The following is a 23498-nucleotide window of genomic DNA, read 5'->3' on the forward strand; positions in this document are numbered from 1 at the left end:
TATCAAAAGTCAATGCTAGAGGTAGATTTGCAAGATGTTGTAAGCTAGGCTCTGATTGGCTAGTGAAAGGGCCGTCAGAACGAGGCAATGAATAGGTCGTAGCGTAATAGGAGATGTACTTTAGTCAGATTGTCACTGTGCGCAACTTTCAGTTTTCTGTTATATATGCCCATTTATGATGACCACACAGGCTGATATTAAAGTCATTTGATTTTTGTATGATTTTAACCTGAATAGTAGCGATAATACTAGTGTTAATACAATTAATTCTGGACTCTGAATTATGATTTGTTAATTACAATTAATTGGCCCAACACTGTAAACAACAATGATCTATATCAAAGAACAGCAACATCAGCAACCAGCAAAAGATGGACCTGGTTTGGCCATGTCAACAGAATGGAAACATCAGCAATTAAGAAGGTCGCCATGTGATGGACACCAGAAGGTAGAAGAAGCAGAGGGCGACCAAAGGAGACCTGGAGACAATAAGTTGAAAAGATGAAAGACCTTGAATGGACTTTGGGCAAGATAGAATAAATGTCAGCTGACAGACACTGAGATGGTGTTCTTCAGTGAAGGCCTTTAATTTGCTTCCCAGCACGAAGAGGACAACTAATACCTGACTTATACGGAAGACATGCTACTGAAGCACACAAGGTGTGAGATGAACAACTACATTAGCACAATATTAACCTTTAGCTTGCTGGTGGCAAGTGAGTCTGCCTTTGCGACCAGTGCAGACCTAGATCAGCTTGCACATCTGTGGGATTTGAACTGCACCTATCTGTTCCACAGCACAAAAAGTAGCTTTGGCCAAACGCTCTAGACTTCTGCGCCATAATGGAATTTTCTATGTATGAAGATTAATTAAGCTATGCTGGGTATATCATGCTTAGTAATATAATAATAATATATATACCTATTGAAATCTTAACATCTCTTTTGATATAGCTTTCAGTTAGTACTTACATATGACATGGTGTGTGTGTTTGTGTTGTTTCTTGCTTTTTTATATATTTTTCCTATAATTTCTTATATGATAAAACCATTTTCAGTATTTTAAAATCCAAAATGTTCTTACCTGTTATTTTGAAGACAGCACCATAATCCCATCAGAAATATGAAAAGAAAGAAAAGAAAAAATAATGACAATAATAATATCAAGTAGATCTAGGTCAAATTAGCAATACATAAATGCTACTACTAATAAGCTTTGATAACCTGGCAGTTGAGTCCAATAAGTCCAGGGGTGTTCAAAGATAATCCATCATAGATCCATTGTATAGCAAATGTTGGATTTACCTGTATTGGAAAATTAACAGTGTTGATTGTATTGAGGTCAACTGCCACATTATCAAAGTTTATTAGTATATGTATATAACCTTAATAATAAAATAATACAGAAGAATCATCAAGTCATCAAGTTTTAGAATTATACAGGTCAGTTGAGAAACTCTTCAGGCACAAATTGGCATTTTCATCACTTTCCCTTTTCCTTATCATTAAATTCAATTTTTAAACTTGATTGAAATGTCTTAATTACGCATTAAGGTGTATCAGGGAAGGAGATTTTAAAAGTGCATAATTATGGTGCTTTTTGCTATATGTGTTTTATTTATGCTCACAATATTATCTGGGGCCTAAATCTCTACTGTTCATGATATTTCATTGAATTAATTTGAGAATTTTCTTTGTGTATGAATCTCAACACATATGCCTAAAATGGACACCAGAATAAACTATCATTCTATTTACCTAAGTACATAATTATAATGTAATACAATGTAAACCAACATAGTGGCTTTGCAACCAGCATGGATCCAGACCAGCCTGCGCATCTGCGCAGTCTGGTCAGGATCCATGCTGTTCACTAACAGTTTCTCTAATTCCAATAGGCTTTGTTAGCGAACAGCATGGATCCTGACCAGACTGCGCGGATGCGCAGGCTGGTCTGGATCCATGCTGGTCGCAAACCCAGTATGTTGGTTTTCTCATGGCACGGCTCAAATGACAACTTAAATTTCTCCTTCAGTATGACATGGCCATTGATGGAATTTAACATTGTCTCCTTCCAAAATAGAATAATATTTGTCATACTATTGCTATCATGAACTATGTCAATTAAACTGCTAGTAAGGTGATTTCAAAACCAGAGGATGTCCTTATCACTTCACAACCAAGATACTAATCCCTAAATTTGGAAAACATTGCAGATAAATAGGCCAAAAGCTGCATCAAGTTTCACTTAAAATAGACAACATTTGATCGAAACAGACCTATTATCAACAAAGGTTATTCACATTTTGAATTTGAAAACATTTTGAAGTGGCTAAAGAGAGAAGCCATGAAGAATGAAAACCTCTTGTTTTCCCCTTACACAATTCATCATTTTTGCCTTGCCATAATAATTTAGCTGCTCAAGGTTATTTCCCATGCTGTCTTTATTTTTCAAACTGCATCAATACTTTTTATTTTCTAAAAAGTCCAAAAACAGGCATAAATGAAATAATCAAAGGCCATTAAAGTCCCGACCATAATATTAAGCACATGGCATGAAATTTTCTGACCATGACCTTTGACCAGATGACCTAAAAAAAACAACATGGTCATTTACTGACTGTAAACAGAAATGCCAAGAAAGTTGACAGCAAAAATGCTCTTTAATTATAGAGCTGAAACCATTTTCAGTAGTGAGGTCACTGTTACCTTAACCTTTGACCCACTGACCCCAGTATCCTAAAGTGTTCTTAAATTAATCAGTGGAAACCATTTTCAGTTTAGAGATGACACTGTGACCTTGATCTCTGAACTGCTGACCCATAATGAAGGTTCATATCTACATACCACACACAATTATCCTATGAAGTTTGATGACTGCCAAGGAAGGCATTCTTTATTTAGTGGAAACTTTCAGGCTTAAGGTCACTGTGACCTTCACCTTTGACCTACTTACCCCCAAAACAATAGAAGTTCACACGCAATTAACCTATTAAGTTTAATGAGAGAAGGCCAGAGTTTTCTTTAGTTGTTGTGTTCATTCTATAGAGGCCTCCCTCATGAAAAAGTATGTCTGAATCGGTTTGAATTTTTCTGAATTTGTCAGATTTCATATTGAATATTTCTGCACAAAAATCTTCTATATGAATATTTCTGAATCAAGCATTTTAGGAACTTAACATTTCTGAATGAGATATTAACTTTTCAGATGTTTGAAAGTGTATGAATAAGAAAGTATGAATTATTCAGATGACTTTTTTATCTGAATTATTCTGAGTGCCAATAGACTGAATTTTTCAGTCATGTGAATTTGTCAGAACATTAGGCATTGTGGCAGATTGTGGGCACTTTCCATAGCGAAATATGGATCATGATTTTAAAATGATTAAATATGTTAAAACATGTTGGAACATGTTTTTGTATTCACAATCATATTAGCTAATCATGTTTTATGAACATGTTCAACCATCAAACATCATTATGCCATAATCTTTTTTTCTGCCAAAAATGTTTTTAAGCCTTAAACCAGCCAGAACTAAATTAAAACAAATGCAGTGTTCAGATACAGCAAGCAGTCAGAAAAATGGCAAACATGGCAAACTGTTCAACCATGAATATTTACATTCGCCCTATTCTTTTCCATTGAAACTTTTGACGTTCATTTCGTATGAACAGCAAAAGGAAATGCGCGAAAGTTACGTCATCGCTGCTTAGTAATAACCGACCGCTGTTTTGACGACGTCCGCGTATAGTCAGGGAGAACGTTCCTTAGATGACGTCCCAGTTGTTCCGTCTGGTGAACAGAATGGCCGGGAAGCGAATTTTAATGTTAAATGCTACAAATAATATGCAACTCATAATATTATATAGTTTAAAAATGGAAAGGAAATATAATGTAAATATAAGAAATGAAACTATTTTTTTCAGTGTTCATGCAAAATGAACGACAGAATAGGATCGGCAAATTAAACATGAATCGCTAGCGCGATTCATGGATTTGCCGATCCTATTCTGTCGTTCATTTCGCATGAACATTGAAAAAAAATCATTTCATTTCTTAATTATACAAGAAATAATTTTTCTTAAAAAAAATGCTTTCCTATGTTTTAAACCCAGAGCTAAAGCAAAATAAAGCACTCAAAAGGGACTGAGGGAGTTGTAATGCAATAAAATAACAAGAAATAAAATTAATTTTCACAATGTGTTATTTTCACAGAGCACTTTGTTTTGGCGCAAAAATTGTAGGTCTTTCTTTTTTGTTGTCCATAATTATTTGTAGCTGCAGTGTGTATTTTTTCACATTGAAATGCTGTAGAAAGGAATGATTTAGTGTATTGGATGCTTTTTAATCTGTATTTTGATAGTAAATGTCAATAGTTTTGTGAAGACACAATATTGTCATCAGTTTTCACGATCTTGATATCACATTATAAATAAAATGTTTACTTTTACTCGCCTGAGCTCTAATGTTTTAGACCAGTTATATCGTGATCATTTGTTGTCTGTTGTTAATCAGATAATTTTTGCCCAAGTGTTTCAAAAGTAGAAGATAACATGACAGTACTCAAATCAACACAAATTAATCTGAACATTTCATCTGAAAGTATCTGAATTGGGGCTGAGTTTTTTCAGATGTAGTCTGAACACTTCTGAATCTCGGTAACAGAATTTTTCTGTAAACTGGCTGATTTCGTCTGAAAGCGTTCCATTTTAAGGACAAAATCAGACATCTGAATGTCTCTGAAATTTGGCTGATTTTAGTCTGAACAGTTCTGAAACTCAGTAACAATATTTTTCTGAAAATTGGCTGAATTTGTCTGAAAGTGTTCCATTTTAAGGACAAATTCAGACAATCTGAATGTCTCTGAATTTTGGCTGATTTTTTTTTCAGATAATAGTCTGAACAGTTCTGAATCCCGGTAACAGAATATTTCTGAAAGCTGGCTGAATTCGTCTGAAAGTGTTCCATTTTAAGGACAAATTCAGACATGGTTTCTGACCATATATTCAGACACTTTCGTCCAAAATTCAGCTTAATTTTAGATCCAGTTTCAGACCAATTCAGACATTTTTTTTCATGAGGGGGTTCCACTGTAACATTCATTAATTGAGGCATTTATGTGCAGGTATTTCTTACAAACTGCGGAGCTATTCTATAGTTCAAATATTTAAGGAATGTGATTTGTTTTACTGAATTGCACTAAACAGGTATAATATTCTGACAGTTGATAGAACCGCACAAAAATAAATTAAGGACTTTAAATTACTTTGATTTTGTAATATGAATTTTAATTAAGATTTTGCATATTTACTGAGGTAGAAATGCTGAATAATTCTCAAAGTAACACACTATTCTTCATAACACAAGGTTCTGTTAAAAACAAATATCAGCAAATTATGACAAATTGTCACTTTATGCTGTAAGTCGATTTTTGCAAATTGAGATTTTAGTGTCATTAGATATGACCTCTGTATGGTGGTGAATTTTTGGCCTTGTAGAACTAACAAACAGACTAAATTTTAGTTCAACAAGGCCCCTAAATTCTGTCAAGCTGAATACTTTAACTAAATCTGAAACAAGATCTTACAACAAGAACTGTCTCAGGAGACATTGCGCTCAACTATTTCGATGCTGGATAGTGAAACTGGGCACATCTGAGGAAAATGGAGCTGTCATTGGAGTGTTTAATGACTCTAATGGTGGATGAAGCTATTGCACAATAGCTTGAGTCTGTATCAAAAATATTAAGTAATAAGAGTGTATCAAAACACTATACAAGTATAATTCTAAGCAAAAAGAGGGCATAATTCATAACATACTGGTGCAAGAGTTATGCACCTTGTGTCATATGACATGGGTGATGATGTGGAATTGAATCAAATCCATTTCATAATAACAGAGACAGAGTGAAAATGCATCAAAATTAACCTTAAATTCTAAGTAAAAGGCGGCATAATTCATGAAAAATTGGTGCCAGAGTTATGCACCTTGTGTCATATGATAAGGGTGATATGGTGGAACAACTATTTTAAGTATGAATAAAATCCATAAATTTAGTAATAACTGAGAAAGAGTTAAAGTATATCAAAACTTTAACCTGAAATTCTAAGTAAAAAGGGGGATAATTCATGAAATATTGGTGCAAGAGTTATAGTCCTTATGTCATATGATGTGAGTGATGATGCAGTTGAACAACTATTTTAAGTTTGAATCAAATCCATTTAGTAAATATAACTGAGATATAGTGAAAAGGCATCAAAACTTTAACCTGAAATTCTAAGCAAATGGGGGGATAAATCATTAAATACTGGTACCAGAGTTATGGCCTTTGTGTCATATGATGTGGAACAACTACTTATAGTTTGAATCAAATCCATTTAGGAATAACTGAGATAGAGTGAAAGTGCATCAAAACTTTAACCTGAATTCTAAGTATAAATGGGGGATAATTCATGAAATATTGGTGTGAGAGTTATGGCCCTTGTGCTGTATGATGTGGGTGATGATGAGAAATAACTATTTTAAGTTTAAAGCAAATCCATCAATTACAGAGATAAGGAGATAAAAGGGAAAGTGTAAAAAAACTTTAACCAAGGTGAAACACCGAAAGAAGCTGACGCCGACACTCGGGTGAGTAGGATACTTCTCCATATACTTCGTATTGTCGAGCTAAAAATATTAAAGACCAAGTTTGGTGATGATCCATCAAATAGTTCATGAGAAGAAGTTTTTTTGAAGTTTTTCTATTTTCAGCTCTGGTGGTCAATAAAATCAGTAAAACAGAACCTTTTAACTTATTTGAATGCTGACCTTACAAAGATGCAACAGACCAAGTTATGTGATGTTCCATCCAGCAGTTCATGAAAAGAAGTTGTTTAAAAATAAAACTGTGGTCTATGGGCGCAAAAATCAGTCAAGCTGAACCATTTGAACACATTTGAAAGAGTGGTTTATGAGAAATAAACCTCCCCTGTAAAAAATGTTTTAGAACTAGTATTAAGCTCTTGAACATTCAAGAACTTCTGAAGAACTTAAAGAACTGTTCTTGAACCAGCAAAACAGTTCTTAGACTGTGGTTCTAGAACAATGATGGTTCTTGAACATTGGTTCAAAAACTGCAAAAGTTCAAGAACTTACAGAACTTTACCAGAGTTCTTGAACAGTTACTGCTGGTCTAGAACCAAAATTGTTTATGAACACAGGTTCATTAAAAGTACTAAAATTCAAAACCTTTTTCTAGTTTAGTACCAGTTCTTGAACCCAATTGTGAGTTTCTGAACTGTTCATTCATTATACAAAAAACTTATGTTTATTACCTTTTACAATAATGAATAAGTTCTTGAACTGTTCTTGAACATTAAATTAATAATGTCACATGATCAGTTTCCATTATTTTGTTGCATGCTGGGAATGTTTTTGCACATGTGATTCAGCAATTTTTGAGAAGTTTGTGCAGCAAATAAGAAGGAAATATTTATCATACTACAGTTAGGAATGGTTTAAAAGGAACATGAGTATAATGAATATCAGATAAGTAATTATGGTGTTGTCATTAATTGTTCATTTTGAAAAATATAAAATCCTTTTAAAATGTCACAGGTTTTCACGACCCTGAAGCAAAGCTAGTATCTGAATTTCAATCTTGAGATTAAATTAAATTATATATTGTTTAACTTAATGTTTTGTATTTTATGCAGCAATTGTTTACTTCTTATTATGCTCCCAATCCCACTCTAGTTTACTGTTTTACTCATGTCATTTGTTGAAGGTGTAAAATGTCATTTCACAGTGACTGAGACTAAAAACAAAAACAGTCTCTGGCCACTAACTGAACATCACTTTGACCTATAGCTGACAGATTTCATAGGATGTGCCATTGGCTAAGATGGTCAGTCTACTAAATAACAGTAATGTAGTTTCAAAAAAAATGTTGTTCAAGAAATTTTTGACAGGGTTCTTAAATTTGTTCTTGAATTTATTCTTGAGTAGTCAAAGGAAGGGACTCAATTATATTGAACTTCTGTAATCATATCTAGAAGTTCTTGAACTGTTCAAGATCATTGCAGAATTAATACTTGAACTAGTACTTGGACAGTTCAAGAACATTAAATTGCCATTCTAGAACTAGAAGTTCAAGAACTTTTTCTAGGTTTACTTCTAGAAAAAGTTCTAGAACTTGAAGTACTAGAACAGCCATTTAATGTTCATGAACTATTCTAGAACTAGATTCAAGAAATGTTCAAGAACTATTTCTTGAGTTCCTCGCAGGGGCTTTGAAAGTGAAAAGCTCACGCCAGAAAACTGATGACAACGGACATAGCCTGCACAGACGAGCTTGAAACTGAAAATACTACATAAAAGGCTTAAATTTCTACAGCTAAAAGTAACAACAGAAATTTTTTGCAGCATTAAAAATAAGTAAATAGAAACAGAGACACTGACAAATGTTGTACCAAAAAGTAAGTTAATACAATTGCAGATAAATTTTGGCAAAACAAGAGGGCCATGATGGCCCTATATCGCTCACCTGTTATCATTGCACTTGAGGACAAGAAGGTCCTCAGAAAAGATATCTCAGTCCAAAGGACAGGAACAACAAAGGGAAGAAATTTAACCAAAAAGAAAAAAAAATTCTAACAAGGTATATATATGTCAAAATACACCTGAAAATTGGAGGTATCATCCATGTTGTACCACAGAAAAGTGGTCTCGGTTTTTCCCTACGGCCAATAATAAAAAAGTTACTAAAAATAAGCTATTTATAGTATTGAAAAGGGAAGTACAAAAAAAAAAAATGTAATAAAAAAAATATATTGTAAGTGAACAAAAGAAGGATCTGCCAAATAAATCTGCTGACATAAATGAAATTTCAGATCAGTATCTTCATTAGTTACGGAAATATACCCATTTTAATTTGAAATAAAGGGAGGTAATTTGACATAAAATCAGTCCATAGTTATCTACCCTGATTGTCTCAGTCCAACTCATAACAATAATGAAATTTCAAATAAGTGCTGTAAGTACTTACTGATATAAATCAATTTTGATTACAATCAGGGGAGGTAATAAGATATAAAATAACTCTGGAACCTACGATTGGATCTGATTTGTCATGGAATCCAAGATTTATTGTTGTTGAAGATATTTTGGAAGTTTGTTTCAAATAAAACCATAAATGAAGTCTCTATATGGCTGCAAAAGCCAAAATAGCCATTTTTGGACCTTAAGGGACCATAACTCTGGAACCCATGATGGAATCTGGCCAGTTCAAGAAAGGAAGCAAGATCTTGTGGTGATACAAGTTGTGTGCAAGTTTGGTTAAAATAAAATCATAAATGAAGCTGCTATTGTGCAGACAAGGTCAAAATAGTTAATTTTGGTCCTTTCAGGGGCCATAACTCTGGAACCCATTATGGGATCTGGCTGGTTCAAGAAAAGAACCGAGATCTTATGGTGACACAAGTTTTGTGCAAGTTTGATTAAATCCAAATCATAAATGAAGCTGCTATTGTGCAATGTCAAAATAGCTAATTCTGGCCCTTTCAGGGGCCATAACTCTGGAACCCATAATGGAATCTGGCCAGTTCAAGAAAGGAACCAAGATCTTATGGTGATACAAGTTGTGTGCAAGTTTGGTTAAAATAAAATCATAAATAAAGCTGCTATTGTGCAGACAAGGTCAAAATAGCTAATTTTGGCCCTTTCAGGGGCCATAACTCTGGAACCCATAATGGAATCTCGCCAGTTCAAGAAAGGAATCAAGATCTTATGATGATACAAGTTGTGTGCCAGTTTGGTAAAAATCAAATCATAAATAAAGCTGCTATTGTGCAGACAAGGTCAAAATAGCTAATTTTGGCCCTTTCAGGGGCCATAACTCTAGAACCCATGATGGGATCTGGCCAGTTCAAGAAAGGAACCGTGATCTTATGGTGATACAAGTTGTGTGCAAGTTTGGTTAAAATAAAATCATAAATGAAACCACTATCGTGCAGACAAGAAATTGTTGACGCACGAACTGACGACGGACGAAGGGTGATCACAAAAGCTCACCTTGTCACTATGTGACAGGTGAGCTAAAAAAAGCTTTGGAAACGTTTTTTGAAAGCGAAAGGGCATGCAGACATTAGGCCCCAAAAATGTCTGATGAGTTCCATGCAAATTTGACATTAGGCAGACAGGCTGGTTAGGCCTAAAATATGTGTGACGAGTTCCCTGTATTTGACATTAAAGCCTTATACTATCCAAAATAATCAAATAATGCAGCCTTAATCTAGTCTGGCTACCGACTAGATAATCTTTTTAAATTTTAAATCATTTCTCTTATATATTCTTGGCTGTTTTGAGAAGAAAAGGGACATAATTTATACAAAATTTGAATAGTCTCAGGTGTTATCTTCTGTGAACATGGACTACTCCTTCATCCAAATGATGTACTTCTAGATAATTTGAGCTAAAACACTGTATTTAAGTACTTAATGATGCTTGCTATGTCATTTTGAATATTATATGGTACTTAACTCATATCTAAATTAACCCTATACTGAATGACTTTATATATCCCATTATAAACCAATTATGATGTTAAGGAAAAGGTTTCAAGTTTGTAATTATTATTGCTATAAGCACTTTTTCATGCATATACATGTTCATAGGTGTAATGAGTATCATATCTTGAATACTGAACAGAATATAATTGTTTTATGCAGAAAAATTACATCTTGCTTTAATAATGTACATGATAGATATACGATATGCTGATTGTTCATGGTGCTAATTCTTAAATATATATCTAATATTGCTTTATAGGCAATATAACAACATTATGTACATTGGTTAAGGTTAAACCCAGACAATTTGTATGTCATACAAAGTTACAGCAAAAAGTCCATGAAAATGCCTGGTTTAGACTTAGGTATGATGTTAAAAGGGGTCAGGTGGACATGTGTACAGATAGGCATGCAATGTCAGTCAGGGGGTTCTGGTTAATAACTTTGTTTCACAAAAGCAAACAGTCAAACAAGAGCACCGCAATGCCGAGCAATGTACGCCCAAAGGTATGACCTTTGACCCCTATGTGTGACCTTGCAGTTCAAGAGTTACAGAGCAGACACAAAACAAAGTCATATGACCTTTGACCCCTAAGTGTGACCTTGACCTTGAAGCAATGCATCCGAAATATGCGCTCTTGATGCGGTGAACATTGGTGTCAAGTTTCTTCGAAATCCTTTAAGGGGTTTAAGAGTTACAGATTAGACACAAAACTGCTAAGGACAGATGGACACCTGCGTCATAACATAATACGTCACTTCCAGCATATAAAAACTCAGTATATAGTATGTTTACATGGAGACCTAGCTTGGAATTACATTTGGGGTTGCTGGGTTCGAAGTCAATATTTATTATAGTGCTGTCCATATAACACCAAGCTCAACTTTTCAACAGCTTGTAAGTCAAAGATTAGGGCCGTAACTTGGCAAGACTTACTTTACTGAGATTTTTATGGATGAATCGTGTTAATTTCATAAAAGTCAACATGTTCATTTCTTTAAATAGTTGTTTCCCTATAATAGCTTCATTTTGCAAAACTTGCTATTAAAACTTATTATTCCCGGAATTTCGAACAAATTACATAGTATGTCTACAGTCATATCCCTTTTCATTATAAATTGGTCTATTGATTATGCATATGTGATAAATGTATATATCAAGTCAGTCTAATGGGAACAAATTATTTCAGAATTTATAATAGTTGTGTATTTGAATTCATACCAGTTTAAGTAAAATTCTGGCTTATCTAGAAATTTGTCTTACTGTAGCTTCTATTCTTTAGCCAAAAAAACCCATCTTTTTTATATTAAAATGCAAACTTTAAGTTCACAAATACCTGATAATTAGACAATTCAATAGAATGTGTCATTAGTTAAGGATGAAGCAACTACTAGTTATACTAGTTTGTCTCACTGCTTGGAGACCAATGTCACATTGTCATAAATGATTGAAAGCCCGACATCGGGCTGTTGACTGGGTCAGCTCATAATTATTTTATAACACTGTAATAATGCAAGAATTGCGAAGAGGTCACTGACTGAAATAGTTTTCTCTTTATTACAAGCTGTCTCAACGGGTCATAATTACAATAGGATTTTTGTTTAAAAACAATGAAAAAGACCGAAGCCATCGAATCCCATTGAGACATTTTTACCTTGCTTTCTGTGTGAACAGTTGCAATTGCATCGGCAAGCTGAGTACCAGTACTGTTTGAGCTGATGACAAAATTTCTTCCTTGTTGACTTGTTTATAATTATGTTTTTACAAACTGCTGACTTCGACTTTTTATTTTCTAATGAATCCGTTGTAAATTTTGTACAAGTTTTTTCTATCGATAAAAAGAAACTTAATATAACTTAATTACTGTGAAACAGTAACCCTAAATTGAACAAGTATGATATATAAACTGCTTATCATAGGAGCTTTGAGAAGAGACAATTTTTTTAAATATATTAATGATAATTCACATCGGAGATTTTGCAGTCCATGAACATTAATTTACTTCATCATGGTATAAACTGAAGTTTATGGGAAAACCTGCTTTCAAAGTTTATATCATTATTAAGGTTTAGCAGTATATCACAAAACAACAAAAATTATTAGTAAACGAACAACATCTTGACAAACAACTTATCTGTCCAATACATGTTTTACTGTTCTGTCCCACAGAATTGGATACTTATAATATTCTAAAGGAGTTGTCCCCCTTTAAAAAAGAATGTCATTTGTAAAGAAATACATGTAAATAATTGTCAAAAACGATGTTTTATCTAGTTATGTTAAGTTTAAACACTGGTACATTGTTGCAAATGCATCAAAAGGAAGACATGTAACAGCTTTTTAAAAATGGTGTGTTTTTTAAGGCGCTGAACTGTCCAGAAGTGTGGCCCCTTCATCCGTCCCTTTCCGGAATTCAGTACATAAATGAGTAAATTGACAATGGTTTTGTAAAATAATATACATGTTTATATGCAGTTTAATTTTCATGTAAAACAATGCTTTCTTTCTGTGATTTGGTGATGTTCAAACTTTTTTTCTCCGAAACATAGACCTAACTCTTAACATTACAAGGAACCAAATTGTGAGACAGTTTTGTAAAACTATATGATATGATCATTAATAATTGTTAAAAATTACTTTCAATTATTTACAAGTTTGCATCATTTTATTCAACAGAACGTAAGGATATGCCCATTGAAAATCTATCATATCACCTTTACTTAAAGGGAGTCTGGCCTCCAGATCGTTCGACAAAAAAAATAAAATGTTTTTAGATATCTGGAAATTAAAGCTATATTTCTTAAGAATTATGCTTTGAAACTTAATTACTGACAGACTATATGTTATGGAAACATATGAGAATATTGGTTGTTTTTACTACTTTTTACAATCAAAATCAAAAAGCGTTTGTAATGCTTTACTTTATATATATACCCCTAAAAACTTGATACCTGATTATTCTGGATAAAATAACTATTGCCAATCTGTACCTACATGTATTAGAAACAATGTCCGAAAATCATTGTTCTTTTGGATCCTTAAAAATCAGACATGAAAAAAAACCTATCGTACTTCTGATCCTTAAAAATCAGACATGAAAACCTGTCCTCGCTATACTACATGTTGCAAATATGAAGAAAGAATGGTAGAATTGTGCCAGTTAATCGCAACTTTGACAAATCGTGAATAAATGTGCCATGACATGATCTTCAATGAAATTTTTCATGGTTGACGAAATTTTCTCTCTTATTATTTTGCTTGGTTGCATTCTGTGATTCCAAAGATCTTCAGTTAAATTTTATTAACTATTAGGGATGCACAACAGCAGTCAAAAATTTTAACTGCTTTTTCTGCTGTGGGGAAGCTGTAAAATCTCTCCCCATTCTTGGACTCAGTAGTGTTGTTATATTTTCTGGTCTTTTGGGATCAAAGAGTACATCCACTTTATTATAATGGAATTCTGCTTAAACTGGTGCTAGGGAACTCCCATTTCATTTCCTTTCAGGAACAGACTCAGTCAAACCTAGTCTTCTATTATCTGGTGCCAAAATACTCCCACAATAAGCTAAATGCGGTACGTAATGTTGCCTTTTGTTACTATCAGTCATCTTGATGAGGTGATCATTTGACCCAAGTTTTATGAAAATCCTTCAATGGGTTTAGGAGATACAGAGCGGACACAAAATGGAAGGCTCAAACCTTTGACCTTGAGTTGTGACCTTGACCTTGAGCTGACATGGCTGACTCATAAGTTCCAAACCCCAGCGCAGTGATCTCCCTTGCCGCTTCGCTCACTGATCACTGCCAACACAATGTTTTTAGCTAAAATTCAGCTAAGTGGACTTCTTTTAGTTATATGATTATTTAGTTATTTTTTTCCCCAATGTTTTTGAAGTTTACACTTCTTTTAGCACAGGCGAATGTTCCATAATGAAAAAAATAATGATTCTGAATGAAAATAGGTATTTATTTACAGGGCCGGTATGTTTCCTGAAACAAAACTGAAAGTAAACAAACAAGTATGTCGACGTTAATCTTTGACGCCGTTCACGATTATAATGCTGTCATTTGACCCAAGCCGAAACAGATGGAGGATTTTGAATATTTTCCTGCTGGCCAAGATATGTGATTTCTGATAATACGACATTTCTTCAGGTTGGAGAATCTAAAACGTGGTTAAAATTACAGAAACAATATGGCGTTGAGTGTCCACTTTCAGCCATACTGGAATAAATGTTAGCAAGGTAAATCAGTTTTGTGTTTGTTTTACAAGAGTTTGGTATATCATAATGACATATTAATACATAAGTTAATTTTTAACCAATCTGGCTTCACCTGATGAACCATGGTCACGTGAATGTTGTGGTGGCAGTGATCAATGAGTGGAGCAGCAAGGGAGATCACTGCTTTGGAGTTTGCATAAGTTCTTCACATCGTCTTGATGAGGCGAGCATTTGGCCCAAGTTTCATAAAAAATCCTTCAAGAGGTTAAGGAGATACAGAGCAGACATAAAATGTTACGGACGGACAAAAAGACGTAAGGGTGGGCAGACAGACATAGATAATTCCTATAACCCCCCACCACTCATGGCAGGGGATTAAAAAATGTTTTTCAGCATATTTATATTATTAGATCTGATTTTCATAATTATTGATCAATGCGGAAATTTTGACCGCTTCCCAACACTAGATCTGGTATACGACATTATTGGCATTAAAAATTTAACAAAAGAGACGTGAAATGAAGTGTGTAAAACATATTAATTTGCGTAAATAATTAGCGTAACATACTGACTGATTGATGCAATGTGTGATTAACTGCGTCTTATGTCAAATTTGTCTTTAATTTAGTTCAATTTTTCTGTACTTCTGCCCTGTAAAATTTATCATAATCTCGATGCTCAAATTATTTTGAACAATTTGACTGTTTGTCCCTATTTTAGCCCACTAAACTTAACTCAGTAACACAATTCAAGTACATTATAAAAAATTCAGATTAACAAATGCATTAAGTTACAAACAAGAAGTAATATAATAAAGTGCTGGCACTGGGATATATTAAGGCTCATAATGTCTTTACTTGAAAAAATGTGGCTACCACATTTTCCACCATGAATACAAAAAATATTAATTTGTTGTTAAATCCTATTTTCGTTAACTGTTTTCTGTAAGATTTGTCAAAAATTAAAATACTGATGAATATAGTAGATACATTGTAGTTTAACCTTTAGCCTGCTGGTGACAAGTGAGTCTGATCATGGTCTGCACTATATTTCAGCTTAGGGAAATTTTGATGATGTTGTTATAGTGATGATGTTGTTATAGAGAGGTTTTTGCTTAAGAGAGGGCTGCTCTGGAGAGGTTGTACAGTATTCCTACAAGCTAGTTGTATGACTTTAGGTCAAATATTTCTAACATATATTATGCAACATTAGGGAGTGGGGCGGAAACAGTAGGGGGCTAAAAAATAAGTGACACGAAATATGATCTATTTGCAGCGATTTTTCTAAACATTTAAATCTCATGTCCATTGAAAAAAAAGCCTGTTTTATAATATTTTTGCATTATATATATATAGTTGTTTTCCTCTGGTTTCTGATTCATTATTTATAATTTAATAATTTCCTTATCAAGCTGGCAGCACATTTAATTTAATCAATATTGAAATTTATGTCTGGACACAGCCAGGAGATGACCATCAAGTTTATAAAGCTTTAATACATCTGAGGAGAGCTTCAAAGAACATATTTATACATAATACAGCATTATATAATCATAAAGGCAAAGTATATTTGAACATAATTACGAGTGTTTATTTTCTGCTAAAATGACATGTTATTTTCATTTTGTTTAAAAGCTGGAATTAAATATAATTATAAAATTAAAGATACAGGCCTGTGACTCAAACTCCCAAAAAAAGTATATTAAATCTGAAATGGAGTGCATGACAGCTTGCCCCATCGAGGAATCACGGAAGTTGTGTTAAGTATGGACTTTATCTTACCTGTTTGTTTTGTTTCTTTTATTTGTTTTCTTTGTTTACATTTCAAAACATCTTAACACTAGGCGATACTTATACTTCAAACAATGTCAAATTCAGGCCAACTCTCAACTATCTCATTTTTCTTTATACTTCTTCAGCTTTCTTAACATGTAAGTTCATAACAAATTTACATGTAACTTGCAATACATTTCCTATCACATCTGTAATGTCTATTCAATTAAAAAAATTCTAAAAGATTTTTAATCATATTTTATGTATATCATTAAATTTCTCCATGTAAACATACATGACCATACGCAATATTCTACTTTCCCTGCTTGACTGGAATAAAAATTTGAAAACAAAAAAATAATAATTTTTATCTTTTTTGTTTTGGCATCCCTCACTTCTTTTCTTGGACATTTTTTATGCAAATAAAGTTATAACTTATTTGGTCATAACACTTTATTTTTGTGCTACACAATTACTACCAGTAGTTACAGACTTTTTTGCTCAAACTGTGGTATTTTTGCAGTCTAATTTTGGATGATCTTACCAAACTAGTATTATAATGGCTTACATATCCTGTGGAATTTCAGTACTTTCAAAGTTTTCCTTTCTGTTTACATTGGCGAATCAAACCAATTATTTACCAGTAAATAATGCATGTGCATAATATTAATTACAAAAACTACTCTATTTGCCAAAGAAGTAACCGGTATTTTCTCTCAAAATCTTGTGAGGAAGACTGTTTTTTAAATATTTTCTATTATCGCAAAATATATGACAACAATCTTAATTATATACATTAGTTTTTTATTTCTTTCTGTTATTTTGCATGTATATTAGGATACCTAACTTATTTCTCATTTTCAAATAAGTAGTGATTGATTACCTAGCTTTCAGTGTTTTTTCTTGCTGTTTTGGGAACATAGCCTATACCCCAAAAATTGGGAATTTTGACGCATAAATGTTCCAGATTGGGAAATATTTAGTCCCATAGAATAAAGTAAGGATGTGTTTAAGCACTTTCTCATACACTTGTTTCACATTGTACAACCTCTTGAACATACTGTCATTACAAAATTGTCCATAATTTGTCAATGTTTGTGCAATTTTGATTTTTTTTTCAGAATGTAGATTGGGAATTTTTGCACTCATTTTAGGAAAAAAACATACTATTTGGCATTGGGAATATAGCCCAATAACGGCTATAAAAACAGCCAAAAAAAAACCCTGTTTCAAAAAAATTTGTTCAAAGTTAGTAAAGTGTAATGATAAAAAAAGTGTAATCTTGCTTTGACCTCAGTTGGTCTAGTTTTAAGAATCATAAAGATAAATATTCTGCCCATGATTGAAGGAGGAAATGCAGTCTTCAAAGTTTTCTATTATTCTACTGGATGAACTTGTTCTAAAATGTACCCAAGATGGCCCAGTTCCAAACTTGACCTAGATTTAACCAAAACATAGAAAAACAATATGACCAAGTTTCATGTAGATTGAGTAGAATAGAAGAATAAGGTAGCACAAGTCATCTAAAATATGATAAAAGTTTGTTTTTTTCTAAAATTTGACTTAGTTACTTATTTTTTTGACTCTACCTGGTCCTGTGTTTTTCAGAATCTTCATGGCGGGAAGCATTCTTGGCATGACTCATTGAGACTAGTTCAGACATGTGACTTTTGACCTGTCCAATTATTGATAACAGATACTGTGTATTCTTGTATGGATACATTTATGTGTATGCACAGGATTTCCTTCTTTATTTTGACAAGCCTCTGAGGTGTCAGAATTCAGAAAAACTACATTCAAGTTACACTTAATCCTGCCTTAGCTGCCACCTGTGTTAAGCTGCCACTTGACTTAAGCCGCCATTTAGCTGCCTTCAAATGAACTTTTTGTTCTAATTTCAACTTCTCTTAAACACACACCAGTCCTGCCTTTAGCTGCCAGACTGTCTCCCTCCCTGGTTGGATATATAATATTTGTATGAATTTTTTCACATAATATAACTGTAAACTTTAGCATTAGTACATAATTATACAGATTTAAGTGTGTAGATTTATATGTAGGGTGGGTCTTGATTAAATTTATCTGACAATTCATTCCAGATGCTATTTATTACATGTAGGTACTTGATACATGTACCTGGGCAAGTATGAAATAGAAACCTTTCTAATTAGCCCACCTCGAGCAAATTCTGAGACACAAATGAAGAAACAGCATACAGACCCTTCAACTCTTATACCATTTCAAAACTAATTCTTTGCAGATATTGAAAAATGTTACTTAAATTTTCCGATAAACATTGAGGAATTTATTCATCCCAGACACCTATAAACATCTTTACCTTGCTATAGTAAGTGTGATTTATGATGCCAGACATTATCATGTTTTTTATCCTTATATAACAGCGCCTGACATTTAGCCACTTCCCAAATGAAAAACAAGGTTATTATTTTTTCCACTGTTGAAGAGAAACTTTCTAAAAATGTACAAACGTTTTTTTTTTCATTTTTTTTTTAATATGGCATTTTTATTTCACAAGTATTAAGGAAGTAACGAGCTTATTCAGGATTAGGAAACCACCAAATTTCTTCCTCTGTTACAGACATATTTTGCAGACTGAAGGAAAAAAGTGTCAATTTTGATATGATCATTTCCAATAGTGAGCAATTTTTGCATTTAAATTTCCCACTTTAAAAAGGCTAGGGCCTCTTCCTAATTTCCTGATGAAAAACCCCAATTATGTGCAGTGATTCCCAAAAAATCTTACATTAACAAGTTATCTTTACTAAAAAGTTTGAACTTAGGGCAAGTGGCACTTCACAAACATGTCCTTTCAAGTAGAATTCTTTTAATTTATTGGTGAATAATTTAACACCAAAATGTTATACTTCTGTTCATAACATGAAAAATGTGAATAGCTCTATAACAGCAATGACATTAAAATAATATTTAATCTTAAAGACACTGATTATGGTATGCCAGACATTTTACTCTTTTTAAAACTTCTCACTGTTTATTTATTCCAGCAATATTTCTCTCTTTTAACCTTTCAAATATCAAATTAAATAAGTATCTTTAACGGACAGATGGACAAACATACTGACAAAGACAAACCTCTCTTCTCCCCCATCCCCACCCCACAAAAAAAAAAAACAAATTGGGAGTGCAAAACTATGCTTTAAAACTACACAGAGAAGAGTCTCATATAAAAAAAAGTTTTTAGAAATCAATCAATATCATAAGCACCAAAATAACCTTCAATTAAGAATGAGAATTAAACTGCCACCATGATCAATAGACCAAAATACATCACTGCAAAGTCGAGAACTTCATATTTTTCGTGTGTAACCATGGTGTGTTCTAACTGTCTTCAGAATCAGAGACCCAAATATTATAGATCGATGACAGGTGCAAGATGTGTTTTTGGAGGGGGTGGGGGTGGGGCTGGCAGGGAGAAAGAGGTATCAGATGGTTAAAATCTCGCATACTCTTTAACAATACAAAATTCTCAAGCCTGATGAACTTTAAATCTATTTAATCACTGATATCAGCTGACATGGTACAGAAAGTGAAATAAACACAAACTGACAAAGTGACAAACTTTTACCAACTTTTGTAAACTTTAACAACTTGCAAAATAACAGTAAAAACACATGTCTTTATACGTGAAAAATGCGTAAAATGTTTAAACAGAATATGATTTAAAGAAAAAGGAACTAAAACTTACAAAACAACACAGAGTAATTTATCCTAGACGGTATATACGTCAAGTGACTATGTCACCTGTCATTAACCTGGCCTACATTGACAGACAACTAAAGAGTTGAAAGGGGGCACAACTTCGTCTGTTAGGCCAAGACAAGCGCCGTTTGTTTCGAGTCCTCCTGTCTGTACTTACTGTAGGTGTGATAAAAGCGAGTCAATCTGATGTCTTTTTTCGAAGGATTCGAATGTGTATTTTTGCTAAATTGTGCTTAAGCAAACTTTAAATAGCAGAAAAATACCGATAGATCTATATAAGATATAAGCAGCTATTAAATGCATCAATTCCTCATTTTGATTGTAGCTAAACTCTAATTTTCGGCCAAAGTTCAAATTATAATTCTATTAGCATATATACAGGTCTAGGCTATATGAAAGTTGTTAAGTGTACAAACAATTGATCAAGGAGTGTTCGGAAAATGTGAAGCCAAATATAGCCTGATGTTCAAGTGGATTTTTAGGATAAACTAATTGATATATTTCAGTTTTTAGAATTTAAGAAGTAGGTCTACCAATCGTTCACTACAGTAGATTCGAGATGATAGTTTGTGACATCCTACATATCCGACGCACACCATTTATGAAAAGTCTGCATTTCTTTTCATTGGCAAGCGGTAATTTTCATACTAGAATCTAAATATTTAAGACAATCAAACATAAACTCATGAAAACAAGAACATTTATAGATCTATAAGAATCCGTCGCCCTTAATTTACACAGAATTTGCAGCTCGGGGGCCACTGCCTAGTTACCGCCTAAAACAGTTAGGCCTTCCAGAGAACCGGATATTCCGATAATTGCGTAAAACCTGTGGTAGATTATTTTCTTTCAAAATTAATTTATGCGCGAATCTGTTACGTAAGTGTAGTTAGTTAGATGACAAGAGAGTCGGTTTTGCCGGTGTAACATTAAATACTGACCCCGTTGAAAATAGACTCCATGGGTCCTTTTTCAGCGTTGAGAATTGACCCCGTCAACATTTCAACATTAAATTTTAGTCAAAAGGTCCTTTTTCAACGTTGAGAATTGACCCGCCAACTTTTCAACATTAAATTTTGATAAATGGGGTCAATTTTCGAGGGGGTCAATATTTAATGTTACACCGGCATGTCAGATAGAATAAACAGAAACACTAGTGCGATGCGCAAGGATTTATATTTGTTATCTAACAGTGATATTGACACATTTTCGTGATTTATAACGAGCTTTGATGTTTGCCATCAAACACTTGAAATTACTATCAGATATCCATATTTCTGTTATTCATGATATTTATATGGTGGCTGATTTCTGCCATTTCGCGTTTTCGCCCCGCGACCCCGCCGAGCGAAAACACGAAAATTAACAAGTTAAAATGGCGGGGGCGCGGGACGAAAACTAGCTATTTAGCGTGGGCGAGGAGCGAAAACTCGCTGTTTAGCGGGGTCGCGGGGCGAGATTTAGTATCTGGTATGTCGGGGGCGCGAGACGAAAACACGATAACTAGCGCTGCTTAAACGTCGAGTTTTCGCACCGCGCCCCGACATTCCAGTTACTAAATCTCGCCCCGCGCCCACGCTAATTATCGTGTTTTCGCTTCGCGCCCCCGCTAAATAGCGAGTTTTCGCCTGGCGCCCCCGCCATTTTATCTTGTTAATTTTCGTGGTTTCGCTCGGCGGGGTCGCGGGGCGAAAACACGATAATTAGCGGGGTCGAGGGGTGAGATTTAGGAACTGGAATGTCGGGGGCGCGGTGCGAAAACTCGGCGTTTAAGCAGCGCTAATTATCGTGTTTTCGCCACGCGCCCCCGACATACCAGTTACTAACTCTCGCCCCGCGACCCCGCTAATTATTGTGTTTTCGCTCCGCTCCCCCGCTAAATAGCGAGTTTTCGCCCCGCGCCCCCGTCATTTTAACTTGTAAATTCTCGTGTTTTCGCTCGGCGGGGTCGCGGAGCGAAAACGCGAAATGGCAGAAATCAGCCACCATATATTTATGGTTATTGTTTTTCAACAAATCAATGAATCAAGTTCGGATAAAGTATGGTGACTTTGAAACGAAAACAACATGACCTCAATTCTTCAAGAAATGTTTATTCATAGTGAATTAGATACTAACATATTTTCGTCACGAACGCGACGTCTGACGATCTATCAATTGTGGTAGGCTTACCGCACGTTCATTTAATAACAGACAACGCGTGATTTTGGTGCAATATACTCACACAATTCCCCGACCCTTGTCCGACCCCATCTACCGAATGCACGATGAAATTCTATGTTACAAAACCGCGTTAGAGCTGAAGCCTGTAATAGTTATTTTCATTATAATCTTAATGAATAGATTACCGGTCAACAATCAAAATTATTACACGACTACTTATTTATAAATCGCCGGCCAAAGTTTATATTTTGTGTTATTGACTGGCCTATAAGTCAGAGCTTAATTTTTCTTGACTTTAGTCAAAACATAAAAGAAAAACTAAAAAGTAAATGCAGTTCAGATGTAATGAAACACTATAATTTTATGGGTTTTTTTTACACTTCAAAGTTCATTTTTTAACATGCATACAGAAGGCTGCCCGTTTATTCAAGGGACACAATTATTACATTACTCACGCAGTCGCTCGTGTAGATTTACGGGTATCTGTTGGGTGGTTCAGATTGTCTAATAGTTTTATTGCGTGTCCGTGTAAAACGTTCATCAGCGGTTTTATTTTCTATCAACTTATTAGGTTAACAAACACATTTACAGGTATGTATTAAAATAAATAGATAATTAGATTTGCATGTTGTTCTCTCGTCTCGCAACATTTCCGCTGCAGAACTCATAGTACCGTGAATGCTACTCAGTGAGCAGTACTAACAATGGCGTGAACGCTACTCAGTGAGGAGTACTCACAGTACCATGAATACTACTCAGTGGTCAGTACTCACGGTAATGTGAACACTATTCAGTGAGCAGTACTCACAGTGCCGTGAACACTACTCAGTGAACACTACTCACGGTAATGTGAACACTACTCAGTGAGCAGTACTCACAGTACCGTGAATACTACTCAGTGAGCAGTACTCACAAAGCCGTGAACACTCAGTGAGCAGTACTCACGGTAATGTAAATACTACTCAGTGAACACTACTCAGTGAGCAGTACTCACAGTGCCATGAACACTACTCAGTGAGCAGTACTCACAGTGCCATGAACACTACTCAG

The 23498-nt window shown here is 34.2% G+C and overlaps 1 protein-coding gene across 5 annotated transcripts in view; it reads right to left on the minus strand.

Annotated features, from left to right (window-relative positions):
- LOC123523048 (high affinity cAMP-specific and IBMX-insensitive 3',5'-cyclic phosphodiesterase 8B-like) overlaps positions 1-23498 on the minus strand; it is a 292542-nt gene that overhangs the window by 160012 nt on the left and 109032 nt on the right. Inside the window, exons 1-2 of one of the 5 annotated variants that reach the window (XM_053549388.1) lie at positions 20272-20372; positions 973-1084 (exon numbers count right to left, since the gene is read on the minus strand). The exons of the other annotated variants lie outside the window; for them this stretch is intronic. Of the exons in view, the coding sequence (XP_053405363.1) occupies positions 973-981 (9 nt within the window). The 5' untranslated portion in view covers positions 982-1084; positions 20272-20372. Of the gene's footprint in view, positions 1-972; positions 1085-20271; positions 20373-23498 lie in introns of those variants that run through there. 5 annotated transcript variants of the gene reach the window in all.

This window comes from Mercenaria mercenaria, chromosome 8, assembly GCF_021730395.1.
Source record: "Mercenaria mercenaria strain notata chromosome 8, MADL_Memer_1, whole genome shotgun sequence".
Classification (NCBI taxonomy): Eukaryota; Metazoa; Mollusca; class Bivalvia; order Venerida; family Veneridae; genus Mercenaria; species Mercenaria mercenaria.